This window comes from Hyperolius riggenbachi, chromosome 8 (assembly GCF_040937935.1).
Source record: "Hyperolius riggenbachi isolate aHypRig1 chromosome 8, aHypRig1.pri, whole genome shotgun sequence".
NCBI classification, from domain to species: domain Eukaryota; kingdom Metazoa; phylum Chordata; class Amphibia; order Anura; family Hyperoliidae; genus Hyperolius; species Hyperolius riggenbachi.
In genome coordinates, this window is record NC_090653.1 from 24,734,221 (window position 1) to 24,761,536 (window position 27,316).

Here is a 27,316-nt window from a genome sequence, read left to right on the forward strand (position 1 = left end):
TATAAATCTATCAGCTGATCAAACTGATCACATGCTTCTCCATGACTTCTCCTAAGCATTGCCATCCCAATCAGCCATACACATTTTCAATGACCACTCCATCCACTGGGAACGTGATCAGTAGAGCTTGAAAGCTTGAGTCGATGAAAATATTCACTGACCTGAAATTGAGCCAATCAAAGCCGCTAGTTTACTCTTGGTGCATTAGCTGATGGCTGGTTAATTAAAGCGGAATATAACCTTGCATTTCAACTTTGCTCTAAAACATTATTTACAGCATATTATATATAACAAGCATTTTTTTTTTACTAGACCAGCATTGGAAGGGTTACACACAGAGCTTTAAAGTTCCGTGGAGAGAAATGCTGCTGCAGCCGAAGTTTAGATAGATACATTTAGGTGAACACAAAGTAACAAGTGAGGAATGTGACTCACTCTCTCTGTGTGTCTGGGAGCTCCTGCACAGTCATAGAGTGAGTCACATTCCACACTTGTTACATTGTGCACTGTTTACTTAAATGTATCTATCTAAACTTCGACTGCGGCAGCATTTCTCTCCACAAAAGCTCTGTGTGTAACCTTTCCAATGCTGGTATAGTAAAAAAAAATGCTGGTTGCATATAATATGCTGTAAATACTGTTTAAGAGCAAGGTTGAAATGCAGGGTTATATTCCGCTTTAACCAGTAGCTACCTGACTTGGCTCTTTTTGATGCCAGTGGAAACTTGCACGGAAAAACAGTATTGAATCTCATCCTTAGTTATAATAAAGCTTAATACACACCTTCAACTATGATTGGCTAATCAATGGCCAATTTTACTTCCTTCATATACTATGGTAGTTTACCTATTTCATCCTGTTCATAGTATTCAAAATCTTTTGACCCTCATACTACATGGAAATGGAAAAAAATGGCCAATCAAAATTGAAGTTGTGTACCAGGCATTAGTGTGCATACACACACACACAATTTTAATTGGCCAATCACTAGGCAATTCCCCCACCTCCCTGTAGTATGAGGACCAAAAGATTTTGATAACTATGAACAGATTGTATAGGTAAACCGTCATACTACATGGAGGTGGTAAAATTGGTCACTGATTGGCCAATCAAAATTGGGTAGGTGTACCAGGCTTTAGTAAGCACACCGATTGGTCATGCCATAGGGACTGTGACGCCCTGCTGCAAACTTCTAATGCCCCTGATGAGGGCTGTTTTGGAGCCTGTTTGCAGTCTCTGTTCCCTTCTAATTGTCTGGATATTGTACTGGTTAAAGGCTCTGCCTCCGACATAGTTGACCTGGGTTCAAAACTCAGCACTACCTGTTCAGTAAGCCAGCACCTATTCAGTAAGGAGATCTTGGGAAAGACTCCCTAACACTGCTACTGAGCGCACCCTAGTGGCTGCAGCTCTGGCGATATGAGTCCGCCAGGAGAAAATCGCAATATAAATGTTCCGTGTCTTGTCTTCACTGACTGTAAATGGGGACTGTTACCAGCCATACAAGTCTTGTGGTGAAGCCAGTTTGTGTAAAGATGGTGCCCTGATCACAGCTTGTGACAGTGGCCTCGTCCCGCCTGCCTGGATAAAGACGCTGGAATGTTTCCCTGTGACCCTGAGGTGACAAGGAGGTGTCAAGATGGGATGCAGCAGAATAAACAGGATGCAGGAGGGGAGGCAGTCCGAGGGTCACGGGGACTTCCTGTTTAGATGATGAAAGATGGAGAGGTGACAAGTCGCCGTGCACTCATTTAACCCCTGTGGAGCTGAAATGGAAAGTGATGGAAGCGGCTGTGGATTGTGTAGAGTGGCCCTCTGGGGAGCCCGGTGGCTAGGGTCACTTCTTGTGCAACGGGGGCCACATTCCTGGCTAGTCATTGGGCAGGACTGTCTGCCATCCTTGGAGGAAGGAAGAGGGGCAGACTGGCTCCCAGGGGCTGCATTCTGCAGAGGTCTCTGAACCGCGCTCCTCAGTGCCCTATCAGCCTCTGACTCAAGATATGAAATTAGTGGTTTCTACGGAAACGGGAAGCGGGAGGGGAGCTCTTGGTTGCTGTTGAAACGGATATATATCGAAAAACACAATGTTCTTCATTGGAGTGCAATGCTAAATTTAGGTGTTTATAAATAAAGATGTGTCTGTTTTACAGTGATTACTCGTCTCGGCATCAGGGCTTTGGAGGTTTTTTTTATCTGAAATCCAAGATCTTTATCTGCTCTCTGCATCATCGCTAATTGTGCTTAACAAGGTCTTTACATAACCTCCAGATCCCCGAAATATTCACACTGACCTGCAAACTCGGCTCCCATGGACCTCCATCTTCCTTCAACCCCCCGAGGCCTCACCTAATCCACTGTGGGCCTCAAACATGGTGTGCCACAAGTCCTCCCTGCCATTAGTTCCTACACCCACCGAGCCCTTCACACTGATATAAGTGGTAACCACAATGTGGACAGAACCAAAGCCCCATGCAATCCCCGCTGCATACTGACCAATAATCAAGGTCTGGTGAGCCGTTGTATAGAATCAGCACATTAGACGACACTCACACCAGAAGCTTTGCCCTGAGTGAGAACCAGAGGCTGAAAGCTGAAGACTAGTGAGACTGTCAACCAGGGATTACAGTCAAGCAGTAGGATCAATTTAAGACAAGACACAGAACATTTATATTGTGCTTTTCTCCTGGCGGACTCAAAGTGCCAGATCTGCAGCCACTAGGGCGAGCACTATAGGCAGTAGCAGCATTAGGGAGTCTTGCCCAAGGTCTCCTCACTGAAAATGTGTAGGCTTACTAAACAGGAAGAGCCAAGATTGTGAAAGGCAAAGCCCTTAAAGGGAACCTGATATGAATAGGGAGAAAAAAAATCATACATACCTGAGGCTTCCTCCAGCCCCCTCCGGACTGATCGCTCCCTCAGCGTTGTCCTCCGTAAGGGCTCGCGGTATCATCGGCAGTTGGGGCTCACTGCGCATGCTCGGCCCAGCTGCCCTGCCGAGAGCTTCCAAGCGCAAACTCTCCTGACCGCGGGAGCAAGACGGGGGAGCGCACACAGCCGGGCCACACATGGGCAGTAAGCCCTGACTGGCCGAAGTTACCAGGAGCCCTTACGGAGGACGAAGGAGGTGGAGGACGGCGCTGAGAGAGTGATCAGGTCAGGGGAGGCTGGAGGAAGCCCCAGGTATGTATGATTTGTATTCTCCCTATTCATCTCTGGTACACTTTAACCAGTACACTATCCAGCCACATAACATGAACCCAAAAGTGGTCTATCTAGTAGACAGTAATAGCAGTAGAATACTGTACTGTGTTAGCCATCAGTTAAAGCAGGAAGATTTGAATTAGGGTGATACCATTTATTGGAGAGTAAAGATGGCCATACACTAATAGATAGCCACCAGATTCAGCCATTAGATAGATCCTTCTAAGATCAAATCTGACCTGAAAGGGATCGCATCCTTCCACACATTGTACACAGATCATGCTGAAATCTATGGAGTCTGCTCCAGCTTGGAAAGAGGAAGTATTAAGCGGACCCTGTCCGGCTGTTTGTGCTCAATGCGTGTGTTTGGGTTCTGAACCACGGACTGCCGAAGTCGCACAAAAACATTACTCCCTTCACCTGCCATTATGGAACACAAAACATTCCCTCTGGAAAGCCCCCAGGTGAGAAAGCTATTTTACTGGGAGAAGGCAACACTCTAAAGAGCCATAACCAGGGCCGGATTTACCATAAGGCACTGTAGGCATGTTCTTACAGGTGCCTGATGATGGAAAGGCGGCTCACTCCCCTTCCCCCCCCCCCCCCCCCCGGCGCCTCCCTCCTTCCTTCCCTATGCAGAGTCCTGATGAGAATGTAAATGAGATGTCACTCACCCTGCTCTCAGCATCCCACTGATGAGATTTCACTTCAGTCAGGGGCACCTCTTGCATAGCTCCCAACTGTCCCTCTTTTGGAGAGACAGTCCCTCTGTCCTCCTCATTTGTCCCTCTTCCAGAACTTTGTCCCTCTTTCTATGTGAAAAATGTGTTTGGTTGACTCTAAACTTTATTCACATCCTTTAGGCTCCCTGCAAATCCGATTTGAGATTCCGATTTACCCTGGATACTATCAAAAGAAAATAACGCAGAAAAAAAAGCAGCATGCAGTACTGATTACAAATTGGAGATCGGAATCGCATGTGAAAATCGATTAAAAATCTGAATCAGAATCCCATGTAGTGTGCAAGAGGCCTTAAGGATACCCGAACTGAAATGCGACATAATGAGATAGACATGTGTATGTACAGTGCCTAGCACACAAATAACTATGCTGTGTTCCTTTTTTTCTTTCTCTGCCTGAAAGAGTTAAATATCAGGTATGTAAGTGGCTGACTCAGTCCTGACTCATACAGGAAGTGACTACAGTGTGACCCTCTCTGATAAGAAATTCCCCTTTTTTTACCTCTTTCTTGCTCTCAGAAGCCATTTTCTGCTAGGAAAGTGTTTTATAGTTGGAATTTCTTATCAGTGAGGGTCACACTGTAGTCACTTCCTGTCTGAGTCAGGACTGAGTCAGCCACTTGCATACCTCATATTTAACTCTTTTAGGCAGAGAAAGAAAAAAAGGAACACAGCATAGTTATTTGTGTGCTAGGCACTGTACATACACATGTCTATCTCATTATGTCACTTCGGGTGTCCTTTAAAAGAGTGATCCAAGCATGTAAAAAAAAAAAAAAAGATCCACTTACCTGGGACTTCTTCCAGCCCCTTGCAGCCGTCCTGTGCCCTCGCGGGTCACGTGGTCTCTCCGACATCATCAGGACGGTACCGCACAGGCTCAGAACTACTACTACTGCGCAGTACTGTCCTGATGACGTCAGAGAGACCACGTGACCCGCGCGGTGGAGCACAGAAGAAGCCAACCCGGAACCCGACCAGGCGAGGTCAGCTGTGCCAGCGGAGAAGACTGGGATCAGGGGTGTGGCAGGGGCGTAGCTTAAGTGTCCCTCTTTCTCATCTCAAAAAGTTGGGAGGTATGCCTCTAGCTACCTAATAAGCTACCCCCCTCCTCCTGCTCTTCTCCACAGAATATAGTCACATCACTGACTGTCCTCAGAGGAGCTCACAATCTAATCTTACCATAGCCATAGCTAAATGAGGGGGGCCCAGTAAGTTTGCCAGTTTGGGGCCCACACATTTCTAAAGGCAGCCCTGACTCCCAGTCATTACCACCGGGGGCAAGAGGCACAGATTCAAATAGCCCCGACCACATGCGCTGCTGGGGGATTCAACTTCACAAACCTATTGGTGCAAAATCTTCCTACTTTCACTAAAGAACATAAATTAACATGCATGCTATTGCTTTCTATTGAAAACTGTAAGCATACCCTTTGCCTCTGATAGCCGGTCTTGCCCGCTCTGGCACAAACAACCTGAAATGGGCAATTCTCAGAACTGTCTGTAAAGTCTCAGACATCAGCTAGGATGAATGCTTCCCACCCCTCCATGCAGGATGTTTTCAGCTGTGTTATGTTTGAGAGGTTTCCTGCAGGCTCAGCCAGTTTCAAATTATCCCACAGCATCTTGGGGGTGTTAGATACGCAGAGATGGATTTCTGGAAGGCCACAAGGATCTGGGCTTTGGGCGGTGGCAGCCCTAGGGAGCACCTGGACATGAAAGAAGGGTTGCTTCATATGAAAAAGGAGGCTGAAAATGGGGAGCAACACATAGACAAATGGAAACTGATGCCCAAGAGAGCTGTTTTTTTTTTTTAATATATAGTCAGTTCACTGCCTGTAATCTTGCCTGTCCCGGGCGGCCACGCCTCCATGTGACTGCTAGAGGGGGAGTGTACACATTAGCATGCTTCCACATTAGGCCGTATGCGATGCACGTGCATTGTCACACAGGCAAATGCATATTCAAAGAGGACCTGAACTCAGAACGTCCTCTCTGCTCTAAAAGATACACAACAGCATAACTGTTTCAACAAAAAACATGTCTTTGTTACACCTGATACAAATCCTAAAATAAATCTGCACTTTTTTTACTTCCTGATTTATGGAAGCAGACATATTGTTTACAGCCCGTGCTTTCAAGTGAGCTTATCTAGAGTGACCAGACATCCCGGATTGCCCGGGACGCGTTCCGGATTCGGGGTCCGCTGTCCCAGGCTGCATGAGGTCCCGGGAAACGTCCCCGCATTCAGCAGCGGGACGTCCCGGCCTCGGGACTCTGGTCAATCTATCCTCATGAACTGGCAGCGGCGTCTATGGACGCCGTGCCAGTTCATTGCCCGCAGCCCCGCTCCAGCCTCCTCTTCCGGTGTCTGTTCCGACACCGGCAGGCGAGCAGGGCTACGGCAAGATGGCTGCCGAAGCCCTGTACTGGAGACTATTTGTGTCTCCAGTACAGGGCTTTGGGCGCCATCTTGCCGTAGCCCTGTCAGTGCGGGAGACGAACAGGAGGAAGGTGGTCCCGGGAGCAGCGCGCCAGAGGCCGGAGACTTCTGCCAGGTGAGTAAATGCTTTGTTTTCCAGGTGAAATGTTTGCCCGCATTGCGTAAATTTTCTGGGGAAATGTTTGCCCGCATTGCGTTTCTTTTCTGGTGAAATGTTTGCCCGCATTGCGTTTCTTTTCTGGTGAAATGTTTGCCCGCATTGCGTTTCTTTTCTGGTGAAATGTTTGCCCGCATTGCGTTTATTTTCTGGTGAAATGTTTGCCCGCATTGCGTTTCTTTTCCAGGTGAAATGTTTGCCTGCATTGCGTTTCTTTTCTGGTGAAATGTTTGCCCGCATTGCGTTTACTTTCTAGTGAAATGTTTGCCCGCATTGCGTTTATGTTCTGGTGAAATGTTTGCCCGCATTGCGTTTATGTTCTGGTGAAATGTTTGCCCGCATTGCGTTTCTTTTCTGGTGAAATGTTTGCCCGCATTGCGTTTCTTTTCTGGGGAAATGTTTGCCCGCATTGCGTTTCTTTTCTGGTGAAATGTTTGCCCGTATTGCGTTTACTTTCTAGTGAAATGTTTGCCCGCATTGCGTTTCTTTTCTGGGGAAATGTTTGCCCGCATTGCGTTTCTTTTCTGGGGAAATGTTTGCCCGCATTGTGTTTCTTTTCTGGGGAAATGTTTGCCCGCATTGCGTTTCTTTTCTGGTGAAATGTTTGCCCGCATTGCGCTTACTTTCTAGTGAAATGTTTGCTCGCATTGCGTTTCTTTTCTGGGGAAATGTTTGCCCGCATTGCGTTTCTTTTCTGGGGAAATGTTTGCTCGCATTGCGTTTCTTTTCTGGGGAAATGTTTGCCCGCATTGCGTTTCTTTTCAGGTGAAATGTTTACCCGCATTGCGTTTATTTTCTGGTGAAATGTTTGCCCGCATTGCAGTAATTTTCTGGTGAAATGTTTGCCCGCATTGCATTAATTTTGTGGTGAAATGTTTGCCCGCATTGCGTTTATTTTGTACTGACATGTTGCCCGCATTGCGTTTATTTTGTTCTGATATGTTTGCCCGCATTGCGTTTATTTTGTACTGACATGTTTGCCCGCATTGCGTTTATTTTGTACTGACATGTTGCCCGCATTGCATTTATTTTATACTGACATGTTGCCCGCATTGCGTTTATTTTCTGGTGTCCGGGGTAACGGTTACTGCATTTATTATTTAATGGTCATAGATGGCTATGTTTGCTGCTTTGTGGTTACGGTATACTATTAGCATCACACAGTTTCTGCACACCCATAATGCAAAGTCTCATTGGTCCACATCATGGCGTAAACACTGCTTTCTTATGCCTCGCTGTTACATTATTACGTTAGCTCCGCCCATACAATGTCATGGCCACGCCCATTTTTCACGCTCCCCCCCCCCGGTCTTCATCACTGCGCGCTCCTCAGTCCTCCCCACTTTTCGCCGCGCTGCGTGCTGCCCCCTCCCCCCTCCATGTCCCAGGTTGGACCCACAAAAATCTGGTTATCTGCCATCTCTGCCATGGCAGTCATGTGACACAGGAGAGAGATTACATCTTGTGATTAGACACCAATAAGGGGGAATTAAAAAGGCTAAACTATCTAAATACATTTATGGTGCATTCTCTATGTTTTCCTTCTGTCCTGTGCAAGAGTTCAGGTCCACTTTAACTGGACACTCGACTCATTCATCTCTCTTCTCGCTCCTCCTCTGCTGCTCTTCTCTGTTTTCACTGGCTGCCAATTAACTAGACGGATCCAGTTTAAACTCCAACCTCTAAGCTCTCCACAATGTGTCTCCTTTGTACTTCTCCTCCCTAGTTTCCAGGCACTAACCCAATCATAATCTCCGCTCTGCACACAGGAGCAAAACGTAGAAATCCCCGCCCCCCCCCCCCCCCCCGGACCGCTCAGGGTCTTTTTGGGGGGCAGGAGGGGTCGCAACATAAGAGGAGAGTGTGGCAGATCAGTGGGGAGTGCGCTCCCCCTCCTGCAATCATTAGTGGCATCGGGCGGCGGCAGCAGGCTGGATACATACCTACATCGCGCAGGAGGTCTTCGATCAGTAAGAGCTTCATGCTACTTCCTGTTTACACAGGAAGTAACATGAAGCTCTTACTGACCAGAGACAGTAACATAAAGCTTTTACTGATTGGAGACCTCCCGCGCGATGGAGGTATGTATCCAGCCTGCCGCCGCCGCCCGATGCCACTAATGATTGCAGGAGGGGGAGCGCTAAGAGGAGAGCCCAAGGTGAGGGAGGGGGGGGGAGTGTCCCCCTCCCCGCTGATCTGCCACACTCTCCTCTTATGTTGCGACCCCTCCTGCCCTCCAAAATGGCTCTGAGCGGGCCCTACGGGTCGCATCCCCTATTGTTACACCCCTGTCTGCACACGACCTTCTTCTGTCCTCTAGAATCACCTCCTCGAATTCAGGTGTACAACGTGCCTCACCCCTCCTCTGAAATCTCCTTCCAAAACACATTCTTAACTCTTCAGCTTTGGAAGTTTTTACGCTTTCTCAAAACTCACTATTTCTGACACACATACGCTCTAACTTAGGCAATTCCACTTCAACCTTTGACCAATTTGAGTTCCTTACTAAATATAACCTAAAAACACACTGCCTCTATGTATACATTTTGTATTCTACACATTGTATATTAACCCACCTCTCTTGTTTCCTCCATATTCTTTTACATTGTAACCGCATAAGGGCAGGGCTCTCTCACTATGTCTACCAACTCTGTATTGTGTACCAGTGTGTATAATTTTTGCATACCATTGTCTGTATTATTACATACCCCATGTTTGTTTCTGTTCAGTGCCACAGATTACAGTATGTTGGGGCATTATAAATCAATGATAATAATAATGTATCAAATGCGTAACACCTGCATTATGCATGTAGAGGACACAAAACGTACATATTTTAGCCTTCAGTTGTTCAGTCCAGATTACTCCAGAGGAGTTTCAAACACTTGATGCTTACTACTGACCTTTCCCACCCTTGCCTCCTGTCAAATTTCAACCAGCCTAAACTTCTGCTTGTGATCCTACCACCCAATCATCCTCCTACAGCCAAGTCTGCCAAGTCTGACTATATGTCATTTTCTGTCCATCTCCCTTTTGTGGACTCGTCCTGTCTCCAGTGGGGCAATCCCAAGAGTCTTGTCTGGTAACCACTTGCAGCAGGTGTAGAGGCACATCAACACTAGTGGGATGTTCTAATGAAGACAGAAATGTATGACAACTCTGGAAGTCTGTGTTTACCACAGGTGTCATATTCAACAGCATTAACACAAACCATAACATTCCCACCACCAGGCTTCACAGTTAGTCTTATATTCTTCAGACACTGGATTTGCAGGCATCACCATTGCGACTTAGCCAAATCGCAATTGCTCCAGGGCGCTCACCTTCATCCACTAGCAATATTTGGAAATGCCGGCGAACGATGGTGATCCCAAAGTGCTGCTGAAAGCGCTCTGGTGGCTCCTAGGTCTAATGGTTGCACTAAGAAAATAATGGCAAGAGTTACCTGTAAATCACCTGATGATATTTTGAGGGTCTTTAGAGGCTTTTCAGTGTCTTGCATTCTGTTGTCAGGCAGAACTTTCGTGAATGGTCAAGTTGGAAGTTGGTTTTTGTTCAAAATCTTCTCCTTTTGTAGATGATTTTTTTGGACACTAGCACTGATGTTCAATTTTTTTTTAAATCCTTTCTCCCAAACATCTGAAGGCCTCAGACAGCTCTTTCCGTCTCAGCATGGCGACACACCACACTGCAACAACAAATGTAAAATAATGCTAAACGTTAGAGGTTTACATAAGATGGGTTCCTCCAAGTTCCTCTTTAATGATATTCTGGTTCTGACAACATCTGGTGCTCCGAGTCAGACATGGATTAAAGGGAATCTAAAGGGAGGAAACACGTTTCATACACACCTATGCAGAGTGAAGGTTCTTGATGCCAAAGAGCAGGGGTTCTCAAATTATGTGACGTGGCACCCTAGTGCGTCTGTCAGGGGTGCCTTGGCGGTCATACCCATCCTTTGTGCACTGCCATCAGTAATGCAACCGTGCATTGACATACAATGCAGCTGCATTACCCACCAGTTAACCTTTAATCCCGGCAGCCGTGGTTGAAGTTGGACATCAGGGATTGGGGTGGAGTGACGAATCAGTGCGCCTTGGCCTAGATAGGTACGGAAATGTTTGTCCAGCTAATGGGCGTCACAATCTGGAGTGGTTGCTGAGGTAATGTATAAATAAAAGGGAGCACACTAACTGCAGTCCCCAAATGGGGAAATGTCTATGTGCTCTACAAGGAAATTGGGGAGAGACTAAGAAGAGACAGCAGCAAGGCAGTATAGGACACTTGCCGGGCCTTAGGCAACTCTCTTGGTTGCCTTGTGAATGATCCAGCTCCGCTACTGGTTCTAGTTTTAGGTATTTAAGGTAGTGATAAATAGGCATGGACTTACTTTGTCACAACAGTAAATTGGCTTTTATTGTGATTATACCATTTACTACAAACTGTGCATGATTTTTCTTACATTATATCACCTTCATCCAAGAATATTGTTGAGATGAAGATCAAATATGTAAAAAATTGTCCGCATTTTCCATGGCCTCCCTTACTTTTTCTCATGGCTATCTTATGTTCCTGTTGATGGTTCCTTGTCACAACCCCAGGCTCATCGAAAGCCGCATCTACACGCGTAGATGCGGCCGCGATGCTCCTTATCAATTGAACTGCTGATGCGGCTCGATTGATAAGATCCGACAGGACGGATCTCCGCACCGCCGATTCCCTGCTCGATCCCCGCGAGGGGACAATGGCAGGGAATCGTGCGGGAGATAAGCGGCACCGGCGGGGACGAGCGGGCACGAGCGAGGAATCGAATGCGGCGCACGCGCGGCGAGCGGGGACGCGGCGGGCACGCGGAACAGGCGATCCGGTGGCTAATCGAGCCGCCTGATCGCTACAATGTCCCATGGTGTAGATGGGGCTGAAAAGACAAAAGGAGCCCAGGAGTACAAAGGTGAGTTGCAAATCCTTGCAACCACCATCCGAGCAGGCAGGAAATTAATCGTCCCCGCTCGGTTTTCCAGGTCTTTGACAGGAACTGGTCGGTCGCACTCCGAATGTTCTTTAGGAAAAGCTAAAACAAACTATCACCTCTAATGAGGTATGACGGGATACTTAAACAGGGGGGAGGCACCCAATGCATAAACGATAGGCCAGTGATGGCTAACCTTGGCACTCCAGCTGTGGTGGAACTACAAGTCCAATGAGGCATTGCAATACTCTGACAGCTCTAAGCATAACTCGGGGAGGCAGAGGCATGATGGGATTTGTAGTTTTGTCACAGCTGGAGTGCCAAGGTTAGCCATCACTGTGATAGGCTAATAAACTGTTGAACTTAAAATCAGAGAGGTAATATTGCCTCTCTTGAAGAATTTTGACCAGTTTATTGCAAAAAGGTATTTTATTTGAGCACATAAATGCGCGTTTCAGGTCAGTGAAAAAACAGGTGCCCTTACTGCTATGGCTGTTTAGCAAGCATGAGCGCCTCTATTTCTTTTTTCAATAAACTGGCCCAAATTCTTCAAGTATTAGCTTATCTTTTATGCATTGGGTACCTCCACCCGTTTCAAAGGACAAATGAAGTCAGAGGTATGTGGAGGCTGCCATATTTAATTCCTTTTAAGTAATACCAGTTGCCTGGCAGCCCTGCTGATCTATTTGGCTGCAGTAGGGTCTAAATAACACCAGATACAAACATGCAGTTAAAGTGGACCCAAATTAAAAATACAAGATTTCTGAAATAAAATCTATTTTCTAAATTATAATAATAAATAGCAGCCTTTTTTTAGCTGCATGATGACAAATCTAAAATATTTTACACTAGCTGGTCGCCTGGCGTTGCCCGGGTATGTAATTGGCTAGTGTTAGCTCTGCCCACTTTTTCTAATCCTAACACACAATTACTCAATGATGACTTAGTTTGTGAGCTTTGCGGTCTTTGGTATCAGTAATTGGCATTGAAATGAAATAAATCTAATTGGCTGTGGCTCCACTCCTTTGAAAATCAATAGGTGAATTTTGATTAGCTTTTGTAGGCTCCACCCACTTTTCAGAATATTAATCCCAGTCACCCACTGTGCAAAGTTTAAGAACCCTGCCATTGACAGACAGTGTAAGAATGGCTGCAGTTTACATTCTGGCAGTGAAATTTGTATTTTTCTCCACCCACTGATGTCCTAATGTTTCCCGGGTATGTATTTGGCTGCTGTTGGCTGTGGCCACTTTTTCTAACCCTAACACACAATTGTCAATAGTCAATGACCAAGTTTGTGAGATTTGTGGTCTTTGGCATAAATAATTTTCATTAAAATGAAACACATCTGATTCGCTGTTTGTGGCCCCACCCCTTTTCTAAATATTTAACCCCAGTCACCCAATGATCAACCGTACCAGGTTTGAGGCTTGTGCCATTAACAGTGCAAAAATGGCATCAATTAAATATTTGCCTTGAAAAGCAATAGGTGAATTGTGATTGTTTTTTGTAGGCTACACCCACTTTTCTGAATATTAATCCCAGTCACCCAGTGACCAACTGTGCAAAGTTTTAGAACCCTACAATTAATAGTGTAAGAATGGCTGCAGTTTACATTTTCCCAGTGAAATTTGTGTTTGTCTCCGCCCACTGATGACTCGGCATTGCCCAGGTATGTATTTGGCTGGTGTTGGCTCCGCCCACTTTTTTCTAACCCTAACACAAAATTACTTAATGACCAAGTTTGTGAGCTTTGCGGTCTTTGGCATCAATAATTTGCATTGAAATAAAATATATCTGATTGGCTGTGGCTCCACCCCTTTTTTTGAATTTGAACCCCAATCACCCAATGGCCAACTGTACCAGGTACAGGTGATTAACAGTGCAAGAGGCTTGTGCCATTAACAGTGCAAGAATGGTCGCAATTAAATATTCCCCTTAAAGATTAATAGGTGGATTTTGATTGGCTTTTGTAGTCTCCACCCACTTTTCTGAATATTAACCACTTTACCCCCGCGCGTACGTATTTCTCCGCCCCTTTTTCCATCCTTTAACAACCAGGGACGGAGAAATACGTACTTTCCGCGTTCCCGACGCTGTCCGCGCTCCCGCTCGTAAACACGCCGCCCGCCGCTAGTAAACACGCCGCCGCCCGCTCGCCCAGGGATCAATGAACGGGAAAATCCATTCCCGTTCGTTGATCTTAGCCCCGCAATGATCCGCTGCTCTCCTATGGGCAGCGCGATCATTGTGAGAAAAAACTCACGTGTCCAGCCTCCTTATACTTCCTCCAAGCTTCCGGAAGGAAGCTTGGAGGTCGCATTAAAACAAAAAGTTACTGTGGCCATCTTGTGGCCAAATAGTAAACTACACCCTACACATTTTTCACATACAAATAAATGACTTTTACACATAAAATTAACTCATTACCTCCCACACTCCCCATTTTTTTTTTTGTAATCAAAAAAAAATTAAAAAATTTACAATTAAAAAAAACACATAAATAGTTACCTTAGGGACTGAACTTTTTAAATATTTATGTCAAGAGGGTAGAACACTGTTACTTTATAAACTATGGGCTTGTAATTAGGGATGGACGCAAAAATGAAAAAAATGCACCTTTATTTCCAAATAAAATATTGGCGCCAAACATTGTGATAGGGACATAATTTAAATGGTTTTATAACCGGGACAAAGGGGCAAATACATTTCATGGGTTTTAATTACAGTAGCATGCATTATTTAAAAACTATGATGGCCGAAAACTGAAAAATAATTATTTTTTTCCCCACATTTTTCCTATTTTCCCATTAAAACACATTTAGAAAAAAATAATTCTTGGCATAATGTCCCACCTAAAGAAAGCCTAATTGGTGGCGGAAAAAACAAGATATAGTTCATTTCATTGCGATAAGTAATGATAAAGTTATAGACGAATGAATGGAAGGAGCGCTGAAAGGTGAAAATTGCTCTGGTGCTCAGGGGGTAAAACCCCTCAGTGGTGAAGTGGTTAATCTCAGTCACCTAGTGACCAACTGTGCAATGTTTGAGAACCCTACCATTAATAGTGTAAGAATTGCTGCAGTTTACATTTTCTCAGTGAAATTTGTATTTGTCTCCGCCTACTGATGACCCAGCATTGCCCGATTATGTATTTCACTGGTGTCGGCTTTTCCTAACCCTAACACACAATTACTCAATGACTCAATGACCAAGTTTGTGAGCTTTGCAGTCTTTGGCATCAATAACCTGCATTAAAATGAAACAAATCTCCTGTATGTGTACTTGATTTGAAACAGGTTACTTCTCTTCTAAATGTCAATGTAACTATATCCGCTGTTGATGCACAGTTATGTTGTATTACTGTTTGTTCTCCTGTTAAAATTTTTCAATAAAAAGATTGAAACAAAAATGAAACAAATCAGATTGGCCGTTTGGGGCTCCACCCCCTTATATAAATTTAAACCCCAGTCACGCAATGATCAACTGTACCAGGTTTGAGGCTTGTGCCATTAACAGTGCAAGAATGGCAGCAATTAAATATTCCCCTGAAAAATCAATAGGTAATTTTTGATTGTTTTTTTGTAGGCTCCACCCACTTTTCTGAATATTAATCTCAGTCACCCAGTAACCAACTGTGCAAAGTTTGAGAACCCTGCCATTAACAGTGTAAGAATGGCTGCTGTTTACATTTTCCCAGTAAAATTTGTATTTGTCTCCGCCCACTTATGACCCTGTGTTGCCCGCTTATGTATTTGGCTGGTGTTGGCTGTGCCCACTTTTCTAACCCTAACACACAATTAATCAATTACTCAATTACCAAGTTTGTGAGCTTTGCGGTGTTTTGCATTGGAATGAAACAAATCTGAATGGCTATTTGTGGCTCCACCCCCTTTCTGAAATTGAACCCCAGTCACCCAATGATCAACTATACCAGGTTTGAGGCTTGTGCCATTAACAGTGCAAGAATGGCAAAAATGTAAATATTCCCCTTGAAAATCAATAGGAGAATTTTGATTGACTTTTATAGGCTCCAACCACTTTTCTGAATAATAATCCTAGTCACCCAACGACCAACTGTGCAAAGTTTGAGAACCCTACCATTAACAGTGTAAGAAAAACAAAAGTTTGCTTTCTTAAAACAGAAAGAATTTGCGATAATTCAGGTTGGAGTGAGCTTGAGATGTCTCCCAGTGCATCACTGCTGAATATATGCAAATTAACCATTGTTACCCTTAGAAGCTAAACACACCTCCAGAACCGCTGGAATGCAATGATGTGTCATCTTGTTAATTTGTACAGAGCCATAATAATCCAACATGCATACAGACTGTTTTGGATTGTTTGATCCTCATCAGTGCATGGCATGTATTAATTTGGCTCTATGCAGTAGGGCTTGTAACACCGAGAGGTACAGACTAACCAGCAAGCTCATGGTGACCCAGAACTCATTGGAGTGTGTAAGGGATTACAATGGTCCTAAAAGCCCCCTTACTAAGATGTTAAGAAAAACAAAAGTTTGCTTTCTTAAAACAGAAAGAATTTGCGATAATTCAGGTTGGAGTGAGCTTGAGATGTCTCCCAGTGCAACACTGCTGAATATATGCAAATTAACCATTCTTCCCTTAGAAGCTAAACACACCTCCAGTGTAACAGTGTAAGAATGGCTGCAGTTTACATTTTCCAGTGAAATGTGTATTTGTCTCCGCCCCCTTTTTGGTTATGGGAATAAAAAGTATCCTATACTTTATTCCAGGTAATGTACTGTGTGTGTGCCAAATTTCATTCAAATCCGATAAGCCGTTTTTGCGTGATCGAGTAACAAACATCCAAACATCCGAACTTTCCTATTTATTATATTAGTAAGATTTATTGGAGGAACCCCTCCCTTCCTTTCAAATTGCCGGGAAAAAATCCGGCAAACTGGTGGAGTAGATGGTGTCCAGCAAAGGAGGAATTGCTAATGGCTGCCACCTGTATAACCCTAGTAATGAAAAGAGAAGGGTGAAAATCATACGCTGAAATGCTCAGAGGCTTGAAGGAGTGTTTATTTATCTTTGTACGTGTCAGAGTGGTGCAACTAAATATTTTTAAATAAAAAAAATGTTTGGTTTGGGTCCGCTTTAATCTTGTCAGATCTGACAATAAAGTCAGAAACACCTGATTTGCTGCATGCTTGTTCAGCATGGCAAAATGTATTAGAGGCAGAGGATCAGCAGGGCTGCCAGACAACTGGTATTGTTTAAAGAGAACCCGAGGTGTGTTTAAAGAATGTTATCTGCATATGGAGGCTGGATCTGCCTATACAGCCCAGCCTCTTTTGCTATCCCAAACCCCACTAAGGTCCCCCTGCACTCTGCAATCCCTCATAAATCACAGTCATGCTGTGAGGCTGTGTTTACATCTGTAGTGTCAGTCTCAGCTGCTCCCCCGCCTCCTGCATAGCTCCGGTCCCTGCCCCCATCCCTTCCCTCCAATCAGCAGGGAGGGAAGGGATGCAGGCGGGGACAGGAGTTCTGCAGGAGGCGGGGAGAGCAGCAGACTGACACTATAGAGATAAACACAGCCAGCTCTGACAAGCTGTTTGTCAGCAGTGTGGCTGTGATTTATGAGGGATTGCAGAGTGCAGGGGGACCTTAGGGGGGTTTGGGATAGCAACAGAGGCTGGGCTGTATAGGCAGATCCAGCCTCTGTATGCAGATAATATTCTTCAAACCCACCTCGGGTCCTCTTTAATAGGAAATGCATATGGCAGCCTCCACATAACTCTCGCTACAGTTATCCTTTAAGTATCTTATATTTGGATCAAGCGCTACTTATTTGTCTGGCGCCACAGAAAAAAAATAATAACTAATAAAAGCAGATGCCCCCCTCTCTCTGCGTTTTATGACACAGACAGTCTCGCCCGCGGTGGGAAGCGCCAGTAATAGACCCGCCGGCACGCGAAGGGTTACACCGCCGCTCGGAGTGAGTTTTTCATTCCTGGAATAAAGCGCTTCCTCTCCTGCCAGCGATATAATTAGTCATATTATGCGCTCCTCGCAGCGCCGGAGCTGTTGATGGCTTTGCTCCGGAAAACGCTTGTGCCTTGTTTATATAGTGGAGTTGGCAGGCGACAGGGAGGGGATGAGCCCGGGAAAGCCAAAGCGATAACAGTCTGTGTCAAGCGCTTTATTAAATATACACTCAGTATATATAGAACGCAGCAGAGTTTTGTGTCTATTGTCAGGGGAGCCGCGCAGTCATCCGAGCGATCGCTCCTGCCAAGAACTCCGAGCGGCCGAGGAGCCATAGAAAAGGCTCTTAGGAAGTTTACATAAACGGGGCCTGTCACTGCCTTATCAGATTTCACGTGACCCTCTGCCCTCCTGAGACCACAGCCATACAATAATCTGTACATTCAGAGCATACCTTCCACTGGATGCATCAAAATGAGCTCAACCAAAGGACCAAACCATGACAAATTACCCATAACTGCCCCTCCGGATAACCCCCGTTACAAGAACTCCGCTCACACATGGTATGATCCAGGTTGTGCCTCTGTGATTGGACGCCAGGTCAAAAAGTCAACTGTTATTGGAACAAAAGACCAAGAAAGTTGCTGGCTGCGTTTGTGATTTTATGGACATCATTTTTCACAGGCAGTCGCCCCATCACCAAAAGAAATGGGAAAATGAAACCTCTAGGACAGGGGGGTCAAACTCAATCACGTAAGGGGCCAAAATGTAAAACACAGTGTAAGCTGTGGGCCAGATTGTTTATTAAAGGACTTACGAGGCGAATAAAAAAAAATGTAACGTACCTGAAGCAAATTTGAATGCACGGAGGACGCCATCTGCGCCCTCCGTGCAGTTCCGCCGGGTCCCCGCTGCTTAATCTCCCCCCGGGCCGCTCCTGACCCCACAGCCCGGGTCGGGCTGTCATGTCTCCTGTAAAATGGCTGTGGGTCGGGAGCGGCCCAGGGGGTGAGATTAAGCAGCGGGGACCCGGGGGAACTGCGGATGGCATCCTCCGTGCATTCAAATTTGCTTCAGGTACTTTACTTTTTTTTTTTTTTTTACCTAGTAAGTCCTTTAAGGGTTAACATTATTGAGCATCCTCAAACTAAGTGGCATAACTCTATAGGGACCATGGGGGGCAGCTCCTCCCCCTTCTTCAGAGTAGGGCAGTGGAGCAGTTTAATATTTTCCTGCTCCAGCACTGCTTCAGGTCTCCTCTGATCTTCCTGACAGCCACACGCTCTATGCTGCATACTTCTGCCTCCTGAGGAATGTCATGTCGTTGGGAGAAGGATGTTTGGAGGTACAGAGCTTGTGACTATCAGGAAGAACAGAAGAGCCAACCTAACATTGGAACAGGTAAATATTACATGCTCTGCTGTGCTACTCTGCGATGTGGGGAGATGGTGGGAAGATGGGGGGGTGTAGGAGTGTGTGTGTGCGTGTGCGTCTTACCAGATACCAAGGGGGGCACACCGGTGACAGATACCAAGGGGGGCAGGGGTGGATTCAGGGAGGGGGCCCAATGCCAATTTTGTTATGAGCTTTCCCATGAATCATTGCTGCACCCTGGCTCAAACTCTTTCAATCAGGAACACTGTCACGGGTGTGCTCCTCCACACAGGAAGGCAGTGCGCTTTCTTTCTTTTGCTGCTTACAATGATGGACAATGGAAGCCCTCAAGGGCCACATAAAATGACAAGGAGGGCTGCATTCAGCCCGCGGCCCTTGTGTCTGACACCTGTGCTCTGGGAAAAGAAATAAACTGGCCCACAATCTACATAAACATTTGGAAGAACTCAAACCCAAAGCTACAGTTAAGCCAATTCAAGGTGGTAACACGTTGGTACCTAATCCCGGCGCATATAAAAATGTAAGTCATATGCTTCAGGCACATGTTGCAAATGTGGGGGAGGTGAGGGAACAAAATGACATCCATGGTGGCAGTGCCCGGCAATAAGACCCTTCTAGGAAGCAATTATCGACTTTGGGAAGAAATATATCAATATCAGTCTCAATTTGACACCACTAACCGCAATCTTTGGGTACAAAGGAGAGGGATAGAGATAACTTACTATTTTAAGAAGTTGGTACATTGGTAGCAAGAAGTCCGATAACCAAAAGTTAAAGTGTACCTGAGACGAGGGGAAATAAAAATGTTATACATACATGGGGTTTCCTCCAGCCCCCTCCAGTAGCAGCCCGTTCTCCGCGGCCAGTCGGCGAAGTGAGGCCAAGCGCACTCCCCCGCCTTGCTGCTTCGGCTGGGAGTGTTGTGCGCCTACGTAGTACGCCCCCGGTGATGGGAGTGTGTTAGGGCGCAGTGCACGCAGCTAGAACAGGTAGCCGCATCCAGCCAGGCCGCGCATGCGCAGTACGCCCTACTAGCCGCGGAGAACAGGGCTGCTACGGGAGGACCTAAAAGGCTTTAGGCCGCGGGGAGGGAGCGATCTGGGCGGAGGGGGCTGGAGGAAGACCCAGGTAAGTATAAAACCTTTATTTCCCCTCATCTCAGGTTCACTTTAAGCCTCGTACACACGCTCAACAACACTGCCTGATTATCATCTGACTTCAGGCATGTGTACACGCTCAAATGAATAAACGACCACCTGATAACAGGTGGTTTGCACGATCCAACCGCCATATCTCCTCACTCGAAGTTTGGGCTGATATTGTGCAGTTGGTTACGTGTGTACAAGTTGTTTGAACGGCTTGGACTTGTTTTCTATGCGGACGTATCATCAGGCCGTCATTCTGCTTGCGTTCGCAGTATGTAAATGAGTTGACCATTTAGTCGGTTGGGTTGTGTGGACGTACAGGTCGTGTCAACGTATTGGTCGTGCGGTTGGACATGTCATCATGTTTGTTGTTGCTTTGCCCATAAACTTTTTTGGTCCTCCACTAGAATCATATCCTCAAGTCCACGTACGGTATACTGGACTTGTCCCAGAAACCCCCACCAGCAATACTTCCAGGAACAACAGCCAGTACACTCTACCAGGGACCACAGCCATCACACCCCATTACCTAAGATAGTAGAAACCCCCACCAGCAATACTTCCAGGAACAACAGCTAGTACACACTACCAGGGACCACAGCCTCTACACCCCATTACCTAAGATAGTAGATACTGTCACAAGAGCCCCACTGGCCGTGAACACGCAAAACCGTCCGATCCGATTCTAGCACACAGATTGAGAGCTATGGACGCAATCTGCGTAGAATTGGCGGAGTTTGAGCGTCACGACGCAGTAGGGAGCCTGTGAGGTTACGAAAATACACTTTTACTCCAACCCAGGGGTAGATTTGCCACCATCTCTGTTTTCTATCAGCCCAGAGATAACTGCTAACTGGCTATAGACCTGTGAAACAAACAACCGGTTAAAACTGTGCAATTCCTATCTATCTATCAAAACAGTAGCGTCCCTTCGGAAGTTTAGGTCTCGTCTGTGTATACTGAATAGAAGGTTTTACTGAGAGGTAAAGACCTTTTAAAAAGCCTTTATTTGTTACAATATAAATAATTAATATATACAGACAATCGTGAACAATTAAACGATGAGAGACAGTGATAACACAGTACATAAAAGAAAAAGGGATAAAAAGAACGAATACTTATGATTCTGTGGAAAGTCCGTTCGGGAAAAGACAAAGTTCCTTTGTTGCAGTTAGTTCGCAATATGGCCGAACCACATGGCCGTTGCTCCGCCTGCAAGATGGCCACTGCTATTTCCCCAAGCAGTGGCAGTCTTTTCGGTATGATGGAAAGTGGGGGAATTGGCTGGGGGTCCTCATGCAATCAGTTTTGAGCACTGACATTTCTGGGCGGAGTCTCAAGCTCAGCCCAGGGGCGTGTCAGGCAGTGAGTTCTCAGGGGAGGAACTTCCAGCCATCCACAAAATATGTCCAATTTCATACCCCGCCGGGGTTTTGTCGCACATGCAAACCGATTTCATATTCAGATTGGGCTGAGAATACACGTTCATAGGACATCAAACTTGCAATATTTGGGGCGCACGGGGACCCCATTATTCATATCTCAGCCCCTGCTCGGGTTACCTGGCTATGTCTAGTATCACCATATTCTACAGAATTAGGGAAACAAAATTATGTAATTTTCATATTCCTCCCATGGATGGTATTTGCAAAATGTGACAAAGTTATCAACACCATGCATTCCATACTCAGTTTAGTCGGTGCCGTCAAGACTGGGAGGAATGTAGGTGTCAATAGACCTCATGCTGTGCTAGCTTCCCCTGTTGAATAGACTCTGTTGGTATTTCAGCTCTGCCCAATTAGCACATTAGTGTCACCAGAGCTTTTCCGGGAGCCTTAACAGGATTTCTTGCTAAACCAGGTTGCTTTAGCCATATGCTAACGCAGGCCCATTCAGCCCTCATGGCAAAAGGGGGGGGAAGGCAGGAAGGAAAAACTTCTATTTTAAAAATAAAGAATGTCAGTTTTCCGATCACGGTTGCGATCGGACAATCGGCCGCGAATCCTCGGACGACTGGGCGTCGCCCGGCATCACACCTCCCCCTTCCCGAGCTCTGCTCAGGGAGGTGTCAACAGGACGCCTTCCGTAGCAGCTATTGGCGCTGTTGGGTCGGGTTCCCCCTGACACCGCGACAGCCCATCAGCGTTTTGGTGTCGGCTGCCTGCTTTGTGTTGGATCGTAAAGTCGTACTGCTGCAATGACAGGCTCCACCGTAGGAGCTTGCCGTTGGTTCCAGCAGTACGGTTTAGCCAACTCAGGGGATTGTGATCAGTGACGATCGTGAAGGAGCGGCCGTACAGATACGACTGCAGTTTCTGTAGGGCCCACACGATCGCCAGGCACTCCTTTTCAGTTGTGGAGTACGCTACCTCTCGGGGCAGGAGCTTCCGGCTCAGGTAGAGGATAGGGTGTTCATCCCCCTTTCCATCCACCTGGCTGAGGACTGCGCCGAGACCGTAGTCAGAGGCATCGGTTTGCACCACAAACCGACGACTGAAGTCTGGGGCCTGAAGCACAGGGGCGCTTGCGAGGGCCTGCTTCAAGGCCTGGAAGGCATTCTCGCAAGCGGGGGTCCAGCTAACAACCTTGGGGTGCTTCTTGCTAGTGGCATCGGTCAGGGGCTTCGCCAGTGTACTATAGGCGGGAACAAATTTCCTATAGTAGCCGGCGGTCCCCAGGAACGCCTGGACCTGCTTTTTCGTGATAGGTCGAGGCCATGCCAGGATGGCGTCCACCTTTCCCGTGTCAGGTTTCAGGGTGTTACCCCCCACCCGGTGACCTAAGTACTGCACCTCGGTCATGCCAATCTGACACTTACTCGGTTTAACCGTCAGATTGGCCATGGCCAGCCTCTCTAGTACCTGGGACAGGTGTTTGAGGTGTTCTTCCCAGGTGGGGCTGAACACCGCAATGTCATCCAGATACGCTACAGCGAACCCTTGCATTCCCTCTAGCAGGTCGTTCACGGCCCGCTGAAACGTGGCGGGGGCGTTCTTCATCCCAAAGGGCATCATCGTGAACTCGAAGAGGCCGAAAGGGGTGATGAAGGCCGACTTTTGCCTCGCGTCAGGTGCAAGTGGTATCTGCCAATACCCCCGGCTCAGATCCATGATTGATAGGTACCTGGCTGATGCCAGTGTATCTAGCAGCTCATCAATGCGAGGCATGGGGTAGGCGTCTGTAGTGGTGATGGCGTTCAGTTTCCTGTAGTCTACGCAGAACCGAGTTGTCTGGTCCTTCTTGGGAACCAGGACAACAGGGGCTGCCCAGGCACTACTGGACTTTTGAACCACCCCTAACTCCAGCATCTCCCTCACCTCCTTCTGCATGTCCGCCTGTACCTCGGGAGAGACACGGTAAGCGGATTGCCTGATGGGGGGATGGGTACCTGTATCTACCCCATGCACCGCCATACTGGTCCGCCCCGGGATACCGGAGAAGGTGTGCTGGTACTGGCCCAGCACCTTCTGTAACTGCTCTTGCTGGGCTGAGGCGAGCTGTGGATTGACGTTTAGGTCGCCGTCCACATCTCGTACGTCAGCCAGCAGGTCTAACAGGGGGTCTGCCTCTCCCTGCTCTAACCGGCTGCACACTGGCAGCGCATACTGGGTCCTGTCATGGTGGGCCTTCAGCATGTTTACATGAAAGCTCTTCTGCTTCCTGCCCCCCATGTTCACTAGATACGTCAGAGGGTTTAACCGCTGCACTACAGTAAAAGGCCCCTCCCAGGCTGCTTGCAGCTTGTTCTGCCTCACGGGAAGAAGGGCATATACCTTGTCACCCACATCAAATGACCGCTCTCCAGCAGTGCGGTCGTACCATGCTTTTTGTTTGGCCTGAGCCTGGGCCAGGTTGTTGGTCACTACTGCGGACAGGGACTCCATTTTGTCCCTGAACTTGAGGACGTAATCGACCACGGAGACATCAGTGGGGTCGCCCTTGCCCTCCCATGTCTCCCGCATCAATTGTAAGGGTCCTCGGACATTCCTCCCATACAGGAGTTCAAACGGGGAAAACCCGGTTGACTCCTGCGGCACCTCCCTGTACGCAAACAACAGATGAGGCAGGTATCGTTCCCAGTCCCCACCTTGCGACTCAACAAACGTGGTCAGCATTTGCTTCAGCGTCCCGTTGAACCGTTCACACAGTCCATTGGTCTGCGGGTGGTAGGGACTGGAGACAATGTGCGTCATGTGTATCTTTTTGCACAGGGCCTCCATGAGTTCGGACATAAACTGGGATCCCTGATCGGAGAGCATCTCCGCAGGGAACCCGACTCGGGAGAAAATGTTAAGTAGCGCGTCTGCTACCTTGTCCGCCCTCAGGGAGGAAAGCGCCATGGCCTCAGGATAGCGGGTGGCGTAATCCACCACCGTCAGGATGTACCTTTTGCCACTGCTGCTGGGAGTGGGCAATGGTCCAATTATGTCGACTGCCACTCTGTGAAAGGGCTCACCTATGATTGGCAGTGGACACAAGGGAGCCTTGCGGGGGTTCCCAGCCCGTTTTACCTTTTGGCAAACAGTACATGAGCGGCAATAGTTGGTCACATCGATCCGCATCCTGGGCCAGTAGAAATGACCCTGGATACGGTCAAGTGTCTTGTGGATTCCCAAGTGCCCTGCCAGGGGAATGTCATGTGCGGACTTCAGCACATGCCCCCGGAAGGCACTGGGTACCACAAGCAACTTGGTACCCACACTTGTTTCACCTTCGGTGGGCTGTACAGGCTCGCTGTACAGCTTACCACCTTCCCAATATACCTTGAAGGTATCTTCATTCGTGAGGGGCTCCGAAGCCTGCCTTCTGAGTGCCTCGAGGCTAGGGTCAGTCTGGAGTGCTTGCACAAATGCAGCACTCTCGCTCTCAGCCAGCTGGCCCGTGGCATATGCAGTTAGTGGCTGAAGGCTACCATCCCTGTGGTCAGAGGAGGGGGAGGAGGCCGGAACCTCTTCCACCTGCTCTGAGCCCAGGTTCTGAGCAGCGCGGCTGCGTGTTACTGCCAGTACAGGTACACCTTCAGACTGGCACATACTGGCATTACTCACATCCTGGCTGCATGCATGAATTACAGTGACAGGTACAACAACATTTTCATCACAAACAATCGGTATATCAAACACAGGTACCTGTGACACAGGTACTATTGGACTCGGTACCCCTGGACTGGGCACATTCAACCCACCTCCCCCCTGTTCTTGCCCCTTGGTGCAAAGTACCTTAGTGTGGGCGGAGAGTCCGTCTCCCTCCTGGCAGTCTGAGGGGCTTGGGGCAGGTTCATAATAGGACACAAGCTTGCCCAGGTCGGTCCCCAACAAAACTGGGACCGGCAGTTGGTCCAGGACCCCAACAACCTTCTCTTGAACCCCCACCCCCCAATCGATGGACACCCGAGCCTGGGGAATGCGAGAAAGAGTGCCCCCCACTCCAGTGAGGGTAAGGTATTTGTCAGGGAGGATATTTTCCGTCGGGACCAGGTGCGCACGCACCAGGGTGACATCCGCTCCAGTGTCGCGGAAACCGGTAACAAGCTGGTCGTTCACTGTAACCAGCTGGTGGTTGCTCGTAGCGGAGTGGATCCCTCTCCCACCTGCGAACATGACGTTGTTGGGTGCTCCCGGCTGGGGTGCGCTGGCTGGCGGCAGTTGCCGTGGGCGAGGTGTAGGTGGTGCAGGAGCTGGCGCTGTCTGCCTCCGCTCCGGGCAGTTAAACTTCATGTGTCCGGGCTTGCGGCAAAAGTGACAGGTGATGCCCTCTGTTGCTGCAGGCCTGGACGCAGCAGCTGCGCTGGAGGGCCTCTGGGGCGCACGGCTCACAGAGGTAGGAGAGTCTGCAAAATTGTGGGACTGACCTCCTCTCCAGCTAGATGGGGCAGTCCTGCGGGTCTCCGGCACCCTGGTCGTTGCAAAGGTCTCCGCGAGGTCTGCAGCGACCGTCGCTGACGCCGGTCGGCGCTCCAGCACAAACTGGCGTACATCAGCCGGGCAAATGTTCAGAAACTGCTCCAGGACGATTAAGTCCTCCAGGACACCGTAAGACCCTTTAGTGAGGCCTAGCGTCCACTGGCGGAGTGTGGTGAGCAGACTGCTGACCACATCTTGATAAGAATCAGTAGATTTTTTCTGCCAGGACCTGAACCTTTTCCGGTAGGCTTCTGGCGTCAGCTGGTACTTAGTGATTATAGCCTCCTTTATAGCGGTATAATCATTGTCCTTTTCCACAGGCAGCTCTGAGAAAGCATCAAGCGCTTTGTAGCGCAGCAAGGGTGTCAGATGTCTGGCCCACTGGTCTTGGGACAGACGATACTGACGGCAGGCCTTTTCAAAAGACCTCAAAAACAAGTCAATGTCAGTGTCTTTTTCGATAATAGCAAATTTAAATTTTGCACTTACTGGAGCGGCAGTCCCTTCAGCAGGGAGGCTGGGCGTTGAACTCCGGCTGGCTTGCTGCACTTTCGCCATGTTCAGCTCATGCTGTCGTCTCTCCCGCGCCTCTGCAGATTGGCGTTCCTCTCGCTTTTGCTCCGCCATGTACTGCAGGTACTTGTCCACATCAGTTTCCATCAGCTTTTGCAATGCCTGCTGCATTACTGGATCAACATAACTGGACAGTCCAGTACTGGCCGGTTCCAGGCGAGTACTTTCAGGGGTTCTGGGGTCGGGGATCACACTGACAGCCTCCTGCGTATCTGTTGCCGCATTGCCCGCGGGTTGCTCAACCTCGGTACGCACAGGATCTTCAGTCTCTGGTTCCCCTCGACTTGCGTTAGATGAGCCGGTGTCCTCCACAGTGGACACCTCCAGCGTCCGCAGATTCTGGCTATCCCATCGGTACAAGTCCGTTATCAGGTCCTGCTGTTTCTTGCCGCGGATGTCCATGCCTCTCGCCTCGCACAGACTCTGCAGGTCGGATAGGACCATGACCTTGTAATTCCCGGACATTTTCATGCCAAATAAAAGAAAACTTAGGGGAGGGGTACTGGTTACACAGTCTCTCTGTATATATGAAAAATATATTGCACTCAGTCACTACCAACGAATTAGTTCGTTTCTCGATAGGGCTAATTCGATAGCCCTACCTGAGATACTATCAGTACACACAGATCCCAAACGCTGCCGACCACTGTCACAAGAGCCCCACTGGCCGTGAACACGCAAAACCGTCCGATCCGATTCTAGCACACAGATTGAGAGCTATGGACGCAATCTGCGTAGAATTGGCGGAGTTTGAGCGTCACGACGCAGTAGGGAGCCTGTGAGGTTACGAAAATACACTTTTACTCCAACCCAGGGGTAGATTTGCCACCATC

The 27,316-nt window shown here is 47.8% G+C and overlaps 1 protein-coding gene across 1 annotated transcript in view; it reads right to left on the reverse strand.

The window, feature by feature from the left end:
- Nucleotides 1-27,316, reverse strand: part of LOC137528659 (RNA-binding protein Nova-2-like) — a 271,521-nt gene that overhangs the window by 207,839 nt on the left and 36,366 nt on the right. Inside the window, exon 3 of the mRNA XM_068250083.1 lies at nucleotides 9,998-10,229. Coding sequence (XP_068106184.1) covers nucleotides 9,998-10,043 — 46 coding nt within the window. The 5' untranslated portion in view covers nucleotides 10,044-10,229. The remainder of the gene's footprint in view (nucleotides 1-9,997; nucleotides 10,230-27,316) is intronic.